Source organism: Sus scrofa, unplaced genomic scaffold (genome assembly GCF_000003025.6).
Source record: "Sus scrofa isolate TJ Tabasco breed Duroc unplaced genomic scaffold, Sscrofa11.1 Contig1734, whole genome shotgun sequence".
NCBI classification, from domain to species: domain Eukaryota; kingdom Metazoa; phylum Chordata; class Mammalia; order Artiodactyla; family Suidae; genus Sus; species Sus scrofa.
In genome coordinates, this window is record NW_018084938.1 from 227,335 (window position 1) to 241,075 (window position 13,741).

General features: G+C 34.8%; 1 protein-coding gene across 1 annotated transcript; it reads left to right on the forward strand.

Moving 5' to 3' along the window:
- The first annotated feature begins 10,122 nt into the window (after nucleotides 1-10,122).
- LOC110258262 (olfactory receptor 5W2-like) lies at nucleotides 10,123-11,067 on the forward strand. Its single transcript, XM_021081443.1, has one exon. It carries the CDS (start codon nucleotides 10,132-10,134, stop codon nucleotides 11,065-11,067), a length of 936 nt encoding a protein of 311 aa, XP_020937102.1. The 5' UTR covers nucleotides 10,123-10,131.
- The last annotated feature ends 2,674 nt before the right edge of the window (nucleotides 11,068-13,741 follow it).

A 13,741-nucleotide genomic window follows, 5' to 3' on the forward strand; every position in this document is an offset into this window, starting at 1 on the left:
CACCAATACAACTTCTATATATTTGCCATGACATATATTTGTGCCTCAATTGAGTGTAGGGGTCAGTGATTATTGATCTTTATCTTCCCTCCATTCTAAGCAAGGATAGTAATAGGTTCACTTTGCTAATTTTCAGAGGGCTTTTTCTACCTCTCCTCTGTTCATATATATGCTCCAGAGAGATATCATGGGCAGAGCAATCCTTGCCCCAATATCAATTCAACATATCCTCCAAATATTCCAATATTTGTTTTAAACAATGAGCTTACTGAACTTTGGGTGTGTTAGTAGGTTGAAAGTTTTGTTTCAGTCTTTCCTATGTACTTTATCACCCATAAGTGTTCCATTGTAATACTTAGAAGTATATAAGGAGTGAATAAATAAATAAGAATAATTTAAAAGTCCTATAAGTATAAAGTTCCTAACTAAAAGTTCCACAAGTGCAAGGCCCTTACCTGTCTTATTTACCCATATTTCTACTTTGTATTTTAAAAAGTTTGGCTTCATGATGCCAAGTAGAAAAAAATTAGTGAATAACTAAATCTGTCCCTTGGAAAACCAATTCAAAAAGGAGCTTTGTTAATTTATTAAATAAACAAAACCTCCATGTATTTTAGTTCATTCCAGCATATCCATTTTAGACAAAATCCATTTGTGCTTATGTCTTTTGGTACTGGCTGAATAAGTATCCAGGCAGTAATGATTAGATGTAGAGAACATCTTGGACCCTTAATTCCTCACCTTTCTACCCCAATTGTATCAGCAGGTAACCCCAGAGTCAGCAGTTCTAGATTTCTATTGCACCACATGGACTGCTCATCAGTCTGTGGATTTTCCTTCTTGCCCTCATTTGGGAGAACAGATATGGTACCACGGACAACTCTGCAGAAACTGCATGGGTGGGAGTTGAAAGATTGTCCCTGGACCTTCTCTAAAGGCCACTAGAAAAGAGGACTCCATCTTCTTTTATTTGTTCCATTCTGTACAGTTTAACTTATAAAGGAATCATTATTAAAAAAAATACATGTTCCATCTAAAAGGAAGAAGGAATTAGCATTTACTTTATTATTTTATTTGTATATAATTGTATTTACTCTCTGTGTAGCTGTGAAATAAACTGGAACTATGCTCTAAATATAATTTTAACACCAGTCATTGTCAATAGCTAAATATTAACTAATCATCACTTTATACCATTAAAGTAATTAATTACTTGTATTGTCTTCCTTGTAATAAATTAGCAATTAACCCATTTATGAAAAATATATCAATATGATCAGGTTGTAAAGACTACTCATTTTATTTTATGTTGTGAAGGAAAGAACACACAGAAGCACTCTGTTCTGGTTGTACAGGAAGACAGGGTAATGAGATATAAAAGGTTTTCAATTTGGCTACTTCCCTAATTTTATATATCCCTTTAGTTATAACATGTGCTGAATATTATGTACTTCAAGATGTCATAAGTATAAAGCAACCTGTTAAAACATGTAATCATCAGCAGATTACTTGCCTTCGATTACTGACTGAAGAGAATTTTAAAACCAAGGTGCATATATTTTTTACTCAATATTTTATTTTATATCCCAAATAATATATTTTTTGTCCACACAATATTTCACATATCAGGAAGGACCTCTTAATCATTGTTCAAACTCTATCCACACTCAATTTACTTTATTAAAAACATATTAAACATATTCATATCTATAAAAATTAAACCTACTCATGTTACACAAAATAGGATTCAATGACTATCTTTCACATATATATTTAAGAAAAGGAGATATTCCTTAATATTTTTTTTCTTTGTCAGTTTCACCCATAGCATATGGGAAGTTCCCAGGCCAAGGATCAAATCCAAGCCAAAGGATTGACCTACACCACAGCTGTGGGGATGCCAGATCCTTAAAGCACTGCATCACAGTGGGAACTCCCTCCCTTGGTATTTTTTTTCTTTACCCTTTTATTTAAAGATACTTTTTTAATAGCCTTTACACATGGCCAGGAAAATAAGATTTTGGGGGGCTTCTGTTTGTGTTTCAATTTGAAGAATATTATCCAGATGGTAAACACTTAAACTTCTGTTTGATCAGGTATAATGTAAGTTTCTAAAGAATATTTGGATTATGTTTTAAAGTATAGAAATGCAGTATGTATATTTGTGCCTGTATATATGTGATGACTCTAAGTGTGTATTAATACTCACTAAATCAATAGATGTGTAGCTCTCTCTTAAGAGGAGGCAGATTTAAACTAGTTTGAAATCATCTGCAGAAACATGTTATGAATCAAAGAAGCAAGAACAACAAAATTGGGTCTGAATCTGTACTTTCAGTTCATTACAACTGTGAACTCCAACAAATGACTCTTATTCTTTGGAACTTAGTGTTTACCAGCAAATGATTGGCTTAAACTGGATAATCTTTATTAGCTATTACTGCCATTGCATTCGGTATCTATATTGATGTGAAACTATCAATGAAGGACCAAATTCTATTGGTATGCTTAAAGAGAGACAGATTACAGACATGGAGAGCAGACTTGTGGTTTCCAGGGAAGAGCAGGGAGGAAGTGGAATGGACAGGAAGCTTGGGTTTGGTAGACGCAACCCATTACATTTAGAATGGATAAGCAATGGGATCCTGCTGTACTGTATAGGGAAATATGTCCAGTCTCTTTGGGTAGAACATAATGGAAGCTAGCATGAGAAAAAGAATGTATGACTGGCTCACTCTGCTGTAGAGCAAGCACAATATTGAAATCAACTATACTCTAATAAAAAAACTTATGAATGAACTATATCCATAACAATGGAGGTCATGACATCCCTAGGCCAATTTGAGCTGGAATGGAAGTAGCAATCATGAGATGAATCAGCAGAACGGGTTGTAGGAGTTCTAACACCATCAAGCTGGTCCTATTTAACCAGCTTTCCACTCTGCTTTTTTATTTTAAGGAACATTATTATTTTAAATGGATAATCAAATGTATTAAGCCATCAGGGAAACAAAATATTCTGCATAATGGCTAAAATTAAAATAAAAGGCAGCATTAGTGATGATGTTTAATAGCCAGAGGACTCACACCATGATAGCATGTTGATGGAAGTGTGGATTGGCATATTTCAAAGAAAATGGTATGCTGATATTTACTAAATTTTATACAAACACACAACCACACAATTTTAATTCCTGTTTTTATAGCAGATAAATGCATACATATCTTTCCCAAAAGATATGTACAAAAATTTCCACACTGACATGGAGCCAAGATGGCGGATTAGGAAAATCCTGAGCTCACTTTCTCCCCCAGACACACCAAAATTACAACAATTTACAGATCAAATATCTATGATGACAGTATGTTGACAAGCAGCAAAGATTTTCCACAACTAATGATATCAAGAAGGAACCACAATGAGATGGGTTGGAGGGGCAGAGACATGGAACAGTCAAGACCCACCTGCCCAGGTGGGCAACCTGCAAAGAGGAGGATAAGGACAATTGTAGTGGTTCTCCCCAAGGAAGCAAGGGTTCTGAGGGCTAATTGGGCTTCCCAGCCCAGCCGAGGGTTCCTCCATTGGGAAAACAAGGCCCCAGAATATTTAGCTTTGAAAGCCAGAGAGGCTTGCCTATGAAAGAGCTGGATGACTAAGGGAAACAGACTCCACTCTTAAAGCAACGGTGCAAAATCTCACATACACTGAGTCTAAGCACACAGGCAGAAATTGGAAGGTACTCTGAGTCAAACCCATTTGCTGATCTTGGAGAGCCTCCCAGAAAATCAGGAGGCAACTGGGCCTCCCCCATGGAAACAGAGATGCAGGAAGCAATCATTTCTGAGAGCTCTTTTGGGTACTCTCTGGCAAGCAACATTTTATAGATCTTTCTCTCCATATGGAGGTAAAAGAGCTCTACTCGGAAGATTATAAAGCACTGATGAAAGACACTGAAGATGAAACACAAACCACTGACACAAAATAGACACAAAGATTGATGAAACTAGATTGAGGTCCAAGAAATAAACTCACATTTTATATAGTCAATTAACCTATGACAAAGAGGCAACCCAAAGGAAGTAACCCAAGGTAATATTGCATCCCCTAAAGAGAGGGAGATGCCTGAGGAAAATAAACTTGGGTAAGTTGGAAGACAAGAAGAAGACCAACTCCATATTCTCCTAGTATGTACTCAAGAACTAAACAATGGTAACAAACAATTTGAGTAATGCAAATGCATCAGTTTATTGAGTTTAACTGGTAGACTATTATTAGCAATACTTCATAGGATGTGAATTTTTCTACAATACTATCTCTTACAGGAGAACATTTTTATGTCTTAGGAGTGGGATCAGTATGCCAAGAATGAGGAGAATAGAAAAAGACATCAACAGTTGTCACTTAGATAACTTTTCCCCAAATTAAATTTGTACTAATTTCAGTGATTTTAGCCTAATGAGTGTTCTAGCTTTATAGAAAGCAAGGAAGTAAAATGGCGACAAAAGAAACAAAAAAATCCCAAACAAACAAATGATAAGAAATACTGGATCCCTGCTTACTTCCATGTGAGGTTTTTAATTAAAAAGAAAGTGCATGGCATCCTCCGGAACATAAACTAATACATGACTGATGCATCTTAATTCTTTATCCCCCTCTACTTTTGCCTTTGCTGGCTTAGTGGCAATTAAATTAACTGCATAAAGTCTCAGAAAATTCAGCTGATGTGTATGATTATATGTTGTACTGAAGTATAAACCAACGGTGGTCATCTAATGAATATACAACAATCTGTGCTTTTAAGTATAATGTCTTGAGTAGCATATTGTAAAATATCACTTAGAATGTGGCCATTACAGAGTGTGTCCCCTGGAGCTGCTATGTTGCACAGCTTCATGAACCATTGATTTTTCTATTTTCTACTGCCTCCCTGAAATTGTGCAATGCAGCCACCCACCGCATCATTTTTTCTTCACACAAATGTTAATAATGTTCAGTATTCGGTTGTAACAAATGAAACAGACCTCTTTGACATCCGGTGACCCTTCTTATTATGTCATCTGCCACAAACGTAGAAACTCTACTTTGTTTTAGAAGTGAGACTTAGATGATGTCTCAATTGCTCAGAATTCTGGAAATCTGTGGAGCACTGATTTTGTAAACCAGTCTTTGTAAACACAGTTTAGCATTCCATGAGATTAGCCAATAGATAATGATATCTTAAGAAGGATTTATTTCATTACACTGTAATCAGGAACCTACTGAGAGCATGTGCTTTGCAGCCAGGAAAACCTAATATCTGTGATGCTGGATGTCAATTTCTGCAACTCTGTAAGGAGGTTCTTAATAAACATTTAAAATATATGAGAAAATGTATAAAATAGATGGTATTTTTTAGTAATGAATGATATATGAAAACTCCTAGTATTTGGTAACAACTTCACAATGGTCTCCTGTTGTTCTTAAAGTCCATTTATTTTCTTTTCTTTCTTCTTTTTTCTTTTCTTTTCTTTCTCTCTCTCTCTCTCTTTCTTTCTTTCTTTCTTTCTTTCTTTCTTTCTTTCTTTCTTCCTTCTTCCTTCCTTCCTTCCTTCCTTCCTTCCTTCCTTCCTTCCTTTCTTTCTTTCTTTCTTTCTATCTTTCTTTCTTTCTTTCTCCCTCTCTTTCTTTCTTTCTTTCTTTTTCTTTTTTTGGCCGTACCTGAGGCATATGTAAATTCCCAGACTAGAGGTCCAATCAGAGTTGCAGCTTCAAGAATAAACACCACACCCATAGCAATACTGGATCCAAGCTGCTCCTGAGACCTACACTACAGCCTGTGGCAACACCGCATCCTTAACCCACTGAGCCAGGCCAGGGTTCATACCCGCATCCTCAGAGAGGCTATGTCAGGTTAACTCACTGAGTTAACATGGGAATTCCTCCTCAAGTCGATTTCTAAGTATTTTCATGGATATGATGGATTATATAGGCATACTTTCACTCAATTCAGAGTTGTTTATGATTTGAAGAATTATCCATGCAAAGTTTTCTTTCCATTATTGCATATGCCTTTTTTCACAATCATTTATAAGTGAATGTGTTCATAATGATCTTGATTTTGTTTAAAAATCTGATTGTATATGCCAGGAAACATGCTTTCTAAGGGAGTATGATTTGAGTAGAATTTTTATGTCTTTATAAAAATCTTCCATAATTGCCTCAGTACATTTTAATAGGAGTGTGTGTAAGTGTGTCTGCTTGTGTATGTGTATCTGTGTGTTCATGTTATATATTACAAAATTAAAACAATGTATGTATTTTGAGATTGCTGGAGTATAAATAATGAATGTTGGACAACACATAAACTATTTTTAATCAGGTATGAGATTGGATATTGAAGTAATTAGGAGTAAATATAATGGGGAAAAGGCTTATACATTTTTCTCAATAACCCTGACTAAATGAAATGTCAGAAGATTAAACCATATAATTAAATCTGTAACTTGTTTCTGAGAGTCGGATACTGAAAAACCCAGGGGCCAGAAACAGAGATAGGATATAATATAAATTATTCCAGAGACTATACAGAACCTTTAGGGCTGCATCTGATAAAACTAAACCAAACCAAACCAAACCAAAACCAAACAAAACCACCACTAGTTCATTCTCAGGTACGAATATTTTTCTTTTGGTTTTCTAAGTTACATTTAGATTTCCTAAGTAATTTCCCTTTTTCCCACTAAAGTAAAACTTGTCCACTTTAGTAGGCACGGTTGCAATATTTATTTTGGAATAAATCTTAATTAAATACATATTTTAGCTACATACTGAATTAGAATAGCCTGCAGAGACGTACAAGTCTAAGTACCACTGAACAAAATGGTATACTCTCTTTTATACAGATTCAAAAAGTAACACATTTTAGTTATTTTCTATTCAAATAGACTTGCTTCCAGTTAAAATAGATAAGTATAATTTTTAATAATAAGGACACAAATTCTAAATAGGGGCTCTGCTGGTATTGCATTTGATGCATGTCTACAGATTTTAAAAGCAAACATATCTGTTAAATTATGGTTAAGAAGGAGGAGTTCCATGGTGGCTCAGTGGCTTAAAGATCCTGCACTGTCATTGCTGTGGCACAGGTTCAATCCTGGGACAGGGAACTGCCACATGCCAAGGATGCAGCCAAAAAAAAACAGTTATGGTCATGAATTAATATATATGTATGTATGTATACATATACACACACACATATACATGTGTTTTGTGCATAAATGTCGACATGTATGTATGATACAGGAATGACTAGACATTACACCTGATTATTAAGCAGAAATGAAGGAATACTGCTACAGTTGCACACATAAACAACATACTAAAACAAGCACAGCCCAACCTTCTTTTGTTTTAACCAGTGTGTGCACACATATACAACCACACATTCACATAAATATATATAGGATACATGTGTATATATGCATATGTGCACATTGTTCCTGGAAATTCAGTGACATGGCTACTGATATTACTTTTCTTCTATGGTCAAACCATAAAATCACAATACTGCATACAAATCAATGTTGTCAGAGTGATTCCTCTTCTCCAGCCCTTCCTCAGCTATTCAAGTATTTTACTAATTGAATATAATGTCTCTGAACAGCTACCGTGGTATCACCCATTTGACTGTTAAGGCAACTTAAATGCACATCGCTTCAGCAATTCTTATTACAAAACTGTCTTGGTCTTGCCTCACTGGATATAGAGGAAAATATAAGATGAAACAGGATAACTCTTTAATACTCGTGAGACAATCGTTTTTATGAACTAAAGATAGTCCTCTAATGTAATCATCAAGGAAGCTAAGTAAGTGATAATTTGGAAGGTCTTCTGTTCAGTCAAATTAGTTTAGAACTGAGTCTAAATATGAAATATCTTTTTTTCCCCAGGATCCATTTGGAGAATAATGAGATGATTTTTTAAATGGGAAATTATATAAATAATTGAAACCTGATGACGTGCCTGGAGAAATGTTTAATGATAAAATAAAAAGGAGTATTTAACATATCCAGTGAAAAACTGTTATGATTCTAAGTGGAAAGATGCAAGAGATTATTTCAGAAATGAAAGAAACAGTATAAAATAACTATGGATAAACAATAAGTAGATAATGTAATTATTTAATAAATGAATTAATTTCACAATTTTTACAGGAGAGATAATAACATAAAATAATTAAAGTGGAAGCTCTATTTGAGCTTCATTAGATGTCTGATTTGATTGGAGGATAGTAATGAATCATACTGTAAAAATCACTTTAACTTCCCGATTTTTATCAATTTGGTGTAAGTGTGAAGAATTAAAAGTCTGGCTTTTGCTGAAGTTGTTATAACATTCATGGGGAAAAATAGAGCACTAGATATTTAATTAATCACTTGTTTAAATATCACAGATGCTAGAAGGCAGAGACTTTAGAGACTTAAGTCCCAAATGTCATTAAGTAAAAATAAAATGTGATGTGTCTGTATTTCTCAGTTCTCAGAGGCAAGCACAGAAGGACTTGTTCATCACAGGTAGGTTTCTGAGTTGCCACATTTAAAGAATGAAGAATAATGACCTTACATTTATAAAAATAAAGAATAAAATATTTAGAAATTTGTAAATGAATATTTTATTTATTTGCTTGGGTTAATAATCTGCAATCTAATGGCAAAAATTGCATTTCTTATTAAATCAAGATAAAGCAGGTTCATGTTGATTATCAAATTAATGGTTTTATGTACTATATATTAAACAAAATTAAGAAAAGATTGAATTTTTAACTTCATTGTGAAAAGGGATATGCAAATTCAAGATTTTTTTCTGTTTTTAATAAGGGAAAAGTGATATATCACAATACAAATACATGTTCGTGTAAATGCAACCCCATACAAACCACTTACTTATTTACTAAAGTCTAAAACAAAAATTGGTCCATCATTCCCAGTCCACTGAGTTGAACATCTTTTGCAAGCAGGACACTTCCAAACTCTTGTTTTGTGGAGTTTGTGAGCTGGCCATTCTGTCCTGGGTGTACTAGCTAGCTAAGGGCTGCTTTATCCAACTTGCAAAAAGAAGGCATTTTCATCCCAAATCAGGTTTCTCCTTAAAGGAGAATACGTTTGAGGTGCCTTTCACATGACTGAACTTCCCTGCACCAAACCAGTGATCGGATAGCAAGAGGCAGCACTCTATCAACAGAGACATAGGCTCATGCAGATGCACCCAAACACACAAACAGAAGTTTATATCAAACATATGTTTATTACTCTTGTTCCTCTCTCTGTCTTTTTTTTTTTTTTTCTTTTCACGACCACACCTGCGGCATATGGAATTTCCCAGGTTAGGTTAGGTGTCAAACATCATCTCTGTTTTTAATGAACAAGTCAGGTTAAAATCTAACAGGATGAGAATGCATCAGTTGAATTCTGTTGTTTTCACTTCTTTTCAGCATTTTTTTTGGCTGGTCAAGAGACATGTCCTTTGGTACCAAACCACTCCTGCTTGTAAGTAATAATAATGTGGCAAAGCAGTAAAATATTGCTCGATAAATATTACTAAAACATATCTAATGTCTCAGTAGACACATTAAAGTGTAGATCAGAAATAATAATAGCATATATTCATTGTTTTTAAATCATAAATAAGTTGACTGTGTCTTTTTTAAATTATACAGTGATAAATTGTGATTCTTAAGTACTCAGTAAGTATAATCACTTTTATGCTTAATTGCATATATATATATTCTTAAAATATAAGGCTGAGTATTCCAGCTTTGTCCTTAATTTAGGTGTGGCTTTCATATTATACTTGACCTGCAATGAGATTTCAGTTCAGATTGATTGATGAGATAAAGGAGTGAAGGTTTACACTTGTCACATATATCATGGATAACATCCAAATTTAGAATCAAACTTTCTCAAGATTCCATCCTAGACACTACCTTTTTTCAATCAAATAGCTTAGCCTTGTGTCTGGGCTATTTTCTGAGAATATCATGTACTGAAAAAAATTAAATCTGACTTACACATTATGTTTTGTGTTCAAAAGGGGGAACACATTGATCTCTCCATTTCTTGATTATTTCTGGAGCACTTTTAGAAGAATAAAGAATGGATGGAGAAAACTGCTCTGTCTTGAATGAATTCCTTCTCTTGGGAATTAGTAATCACCCTGTAATCAAAGTGACTCTGTTTACCATGTTTCTAGTTGTTTATCTCATTATTCTTGTTGCAAACCTTGGAATGATCACTTTAATTCGAATGGATCCCCAGCTGCACACACCCATGTACTTTTTCCTCAGTCACCTCTCCTTCTGTGACCTCTGCTATTCCACAGCAGTTGGGCCCAAGATGCTGGTGGACCTACTTGCCAAGTACAAGGCAATCCCCTTCTACGGCTGTGCTCTGCAATTCTTGGTCTTCTGTATCTTTGTAGATGCTGAGTGTCTACTGCTGGCAGTTATGGCCTATGATCGGTACAAGGCCATCAGCAACCCCTTGCTCTACATGGTCAGCATGTCTAGCAGAGTGTGCTCCATGCTCACAGCTGGGGCTTACGTGGTGGGGATGGCAGACGCTTTGATACACACAACATTAACATTCTGCTTATGCTTCTGTGGGTCAAATGAGATTAACCATTTCTTCTGTGATGTTCCACCTCTCCTTTTGCTGTCTTGCTCAGATACACAGATCAATGAGTTAGTGATATTTACCGTTTTTGGCTTTATTGAACTGACCACCCTTTCAGGTCTTTTTGTGTCTTATTGTTATATCATCCTAGCAGTGATAAATATCAACTCAGCAGAGGCACGGTTCAAAGCTTTTTCCACCTGTACTTCCCACCTCACTGCTGTGGCAATGTTCCAGGGAACTATGCTCTTCATGTATTTCAGGCCGAGTTCTTCATACTCTCTAGATCAAGACAAAATGAGCTCATTGTTTTACACCCTTGTGATTCCCATGTTAAACCCTCTGATTTATAGCTTAAGGAACAAGGATGTGAAAGAGGCTCTGAAGAAATTTAAAAATAAAAGGAGGTTCTTTTGAAAATAGCATATATATGTTTTTTTCCCAATCTTACACAATAATTTATGAAAATTGAAATTGTTTTCCCTAATGTTGTGTGATCCAATAGGTATTATGGAATAGATATTATGTAATATCCATTCCAATATGTGTGATTTCCTAAATAACACAGGCTTCTTTTTATGTCTTAAATTTCTATTTGGTACTCCTCATTTGTGGAAAAGTTTCAGCCTCTTCGTTTGCCAAATTTTTGTTTTTTGGTCTTCATATGTGCATTAATTAAATTTTCTGAAAGTCATAGAGTATTTTCTAACTTACCGTTGCAGTTCTATATGCTCTTTATTTCATGGTGAATCCAGCAGTTTTTATACTAATTAATCTTGTCTTTTAAGGGAAGTGATGAATGTCAATTAAATAATTATTAAAATTATTTCCTATAAACTTTAATTATGACATTGTATAAAAAAGGCCATATACTATAAGCCCAAAATTCATTGTTCAAATATAAGGAAGGAAGTTGACAAGTGCTTCCTGAAAATGGAGACAGTTAATCTGGTAGGGAAAAGATAAGCAGGAATTAACTGATCAATGCGAGTCAGCAGAGAAAGCATTCTGCGCAGATGGATGAGTAATTAGAGAAGCCCAGAGGTGTTTAGGATAGTGTCATTTAAAATAAACCAGTATGGTAGGTTAGAGTTCTACACCCACAACTTGGTCACTTCCTCCAGGAGGCTTTCCTTCCCTTTAACACTCTCTAAGCTTGGTTCACACATCCATTCCCCACTGTGCCTCAGAACATTCTTGAAACTATGACTCTGTTTTCTAAATCATTAAGCTCCTATGCAGGGTTATAGACCCCAAGTTTAAAGATTGTATATTTTATCTCTCTTCCAGACACCAACATAAATATGGGTAAACGAAGAGAGAAATATACACAAAATGGTTAATTTTATTGAATATTTATTCATATAAGTCAAATGAAAAAAAATTATTGAGTTCTAGTATGTGCCCTAAATACATGTTTTGTATCTTGCATATAAGTACATAAAGTGATTGTGAATGTTAGACATAATGGAAAGCTAAAGACATACAAGTAGACTATTTGGAAAATAATTACCAAAGAGATATTTTCTGGAAGTGTGCAAAATATTTGACAGTTTCACATGATCAAATCACTGGAAGGGGCTTGTTCAGTAAAACAGGAACAAAGACATATATTCAAAGGAACATACAAGAATCAGGGGCAATATTAAGTGTTTGCAACAATAAAGCAAGATAAAAGTCATTCAGTATTTGAAGTTCCCGTTGTGGCACAGTGGTTAATGAATCCGACTAGGAACCATGAGGTTGCGGGTTTGATCCCTGGCCTTGCTCAGTGGGTTGAGGATCCGGTGTTGCTGTGAGCTGTGGTGTAGGTCCTGCGTTGTGTTGCTGTGGCTCTGATGTAGGCTGGTGGCTATAGCTCCGATTGGACTGCTAGCCTGGGAACCTCCGTATGCCACAAGAGCGGCGCAAAAAAATGGCAAAAAGATGGAAAAAAAAAAAAAGTCATTCAGTATTTAAGGCTATCTAGGTGCCATTGTAAAATACCTTTGAGCAAAAATATTTCAGATTGCCAGTAAAATCCAACTCTGTAAAACAATTATACTTTTCTGTTCTCCTGGGTAAAAGTCTTTCTGAGATTCTGAGACCTGGAAAGGGAAGTATAGAGGAAGGGAAAAACTAACAAACAAAACTATGGATGATGCCTCTTTTAGTTTATAGCATTTCATCAATGAACCCATGATGTTTTGGAGATTTTACATAAGAATTAGGAACTCTCTTGAACTGCAGCAAAGACAAGAGTGGGGATGAATTAAAAGCCCAAGCAAAGATGGGCATCAATCTCAGAAGTGTAAAAATATCATCTAGCTAGCACATTGCTCTCCCATGAGGCAACTGTAACATATTTAAAATAGGGTATCAACTGAATCTTAGCTCCTAGAAACAAATCTATAACTAACATGTACACTAAACAGAGAAATGTTGAGAAGTAAATGAAGAATTCAAGCTCAATAAAAGGATGTCTAAAAATAAAAGGGACTGATTGGTAATATTTCTTAGATGTCTGTGTCTAAAGTTGTAAAAGCAAAGGATGGATAATTACTTAATAGATGTTATGGGATTCATGATTCGACTAGGGGATCGGGCTAATGACATGCAATTGATTTCTGTCTATTTTCCATAGAAATCAAGGAAATCTAGAAAAAATACTTTATCTTACATTATCTAATTAAATCCTAACTATATTTCCCATTTTTTTGTATTTCTAATTCATATGCTTCTCATAGTATATTCACCACCAATTGGTGGCAGATGTTGTCTAAGACAGACAGTAACAATTTCTATGTGTAAAAACTCATTATAACTCAATATCATCATCATATTTTCTTGTTTCTGCTCAAGTACTGACATTCTTAAATATGAGCATATCTGATGATGACAGATTAGGATATTTATTTGTTGATACAAGCAATTATCTACAAAATGGCAAAAAGCTGGTGAAAATTATTTATTAAAACAAAAAGCTACAATTTCTCATGGCTTTTATAAGTATGTGGCTCTTATTTAAGAGGAAACAAATTTGACTTAGCTTGATATTCTCTCCAGACACACTATGAACTGGAGAAATAATGACAACAAAAGTTGGTATAAA

Excerpts from the sequence above, each read along its gene's own strand:
- LOC110258262 (XM_021081443.1), top strand. The coding sequence starts at position 10,132 with ATGGATGGAGAAAACTGCTCTGTCTTGAATGAATTCCTTCTCTTGGGA.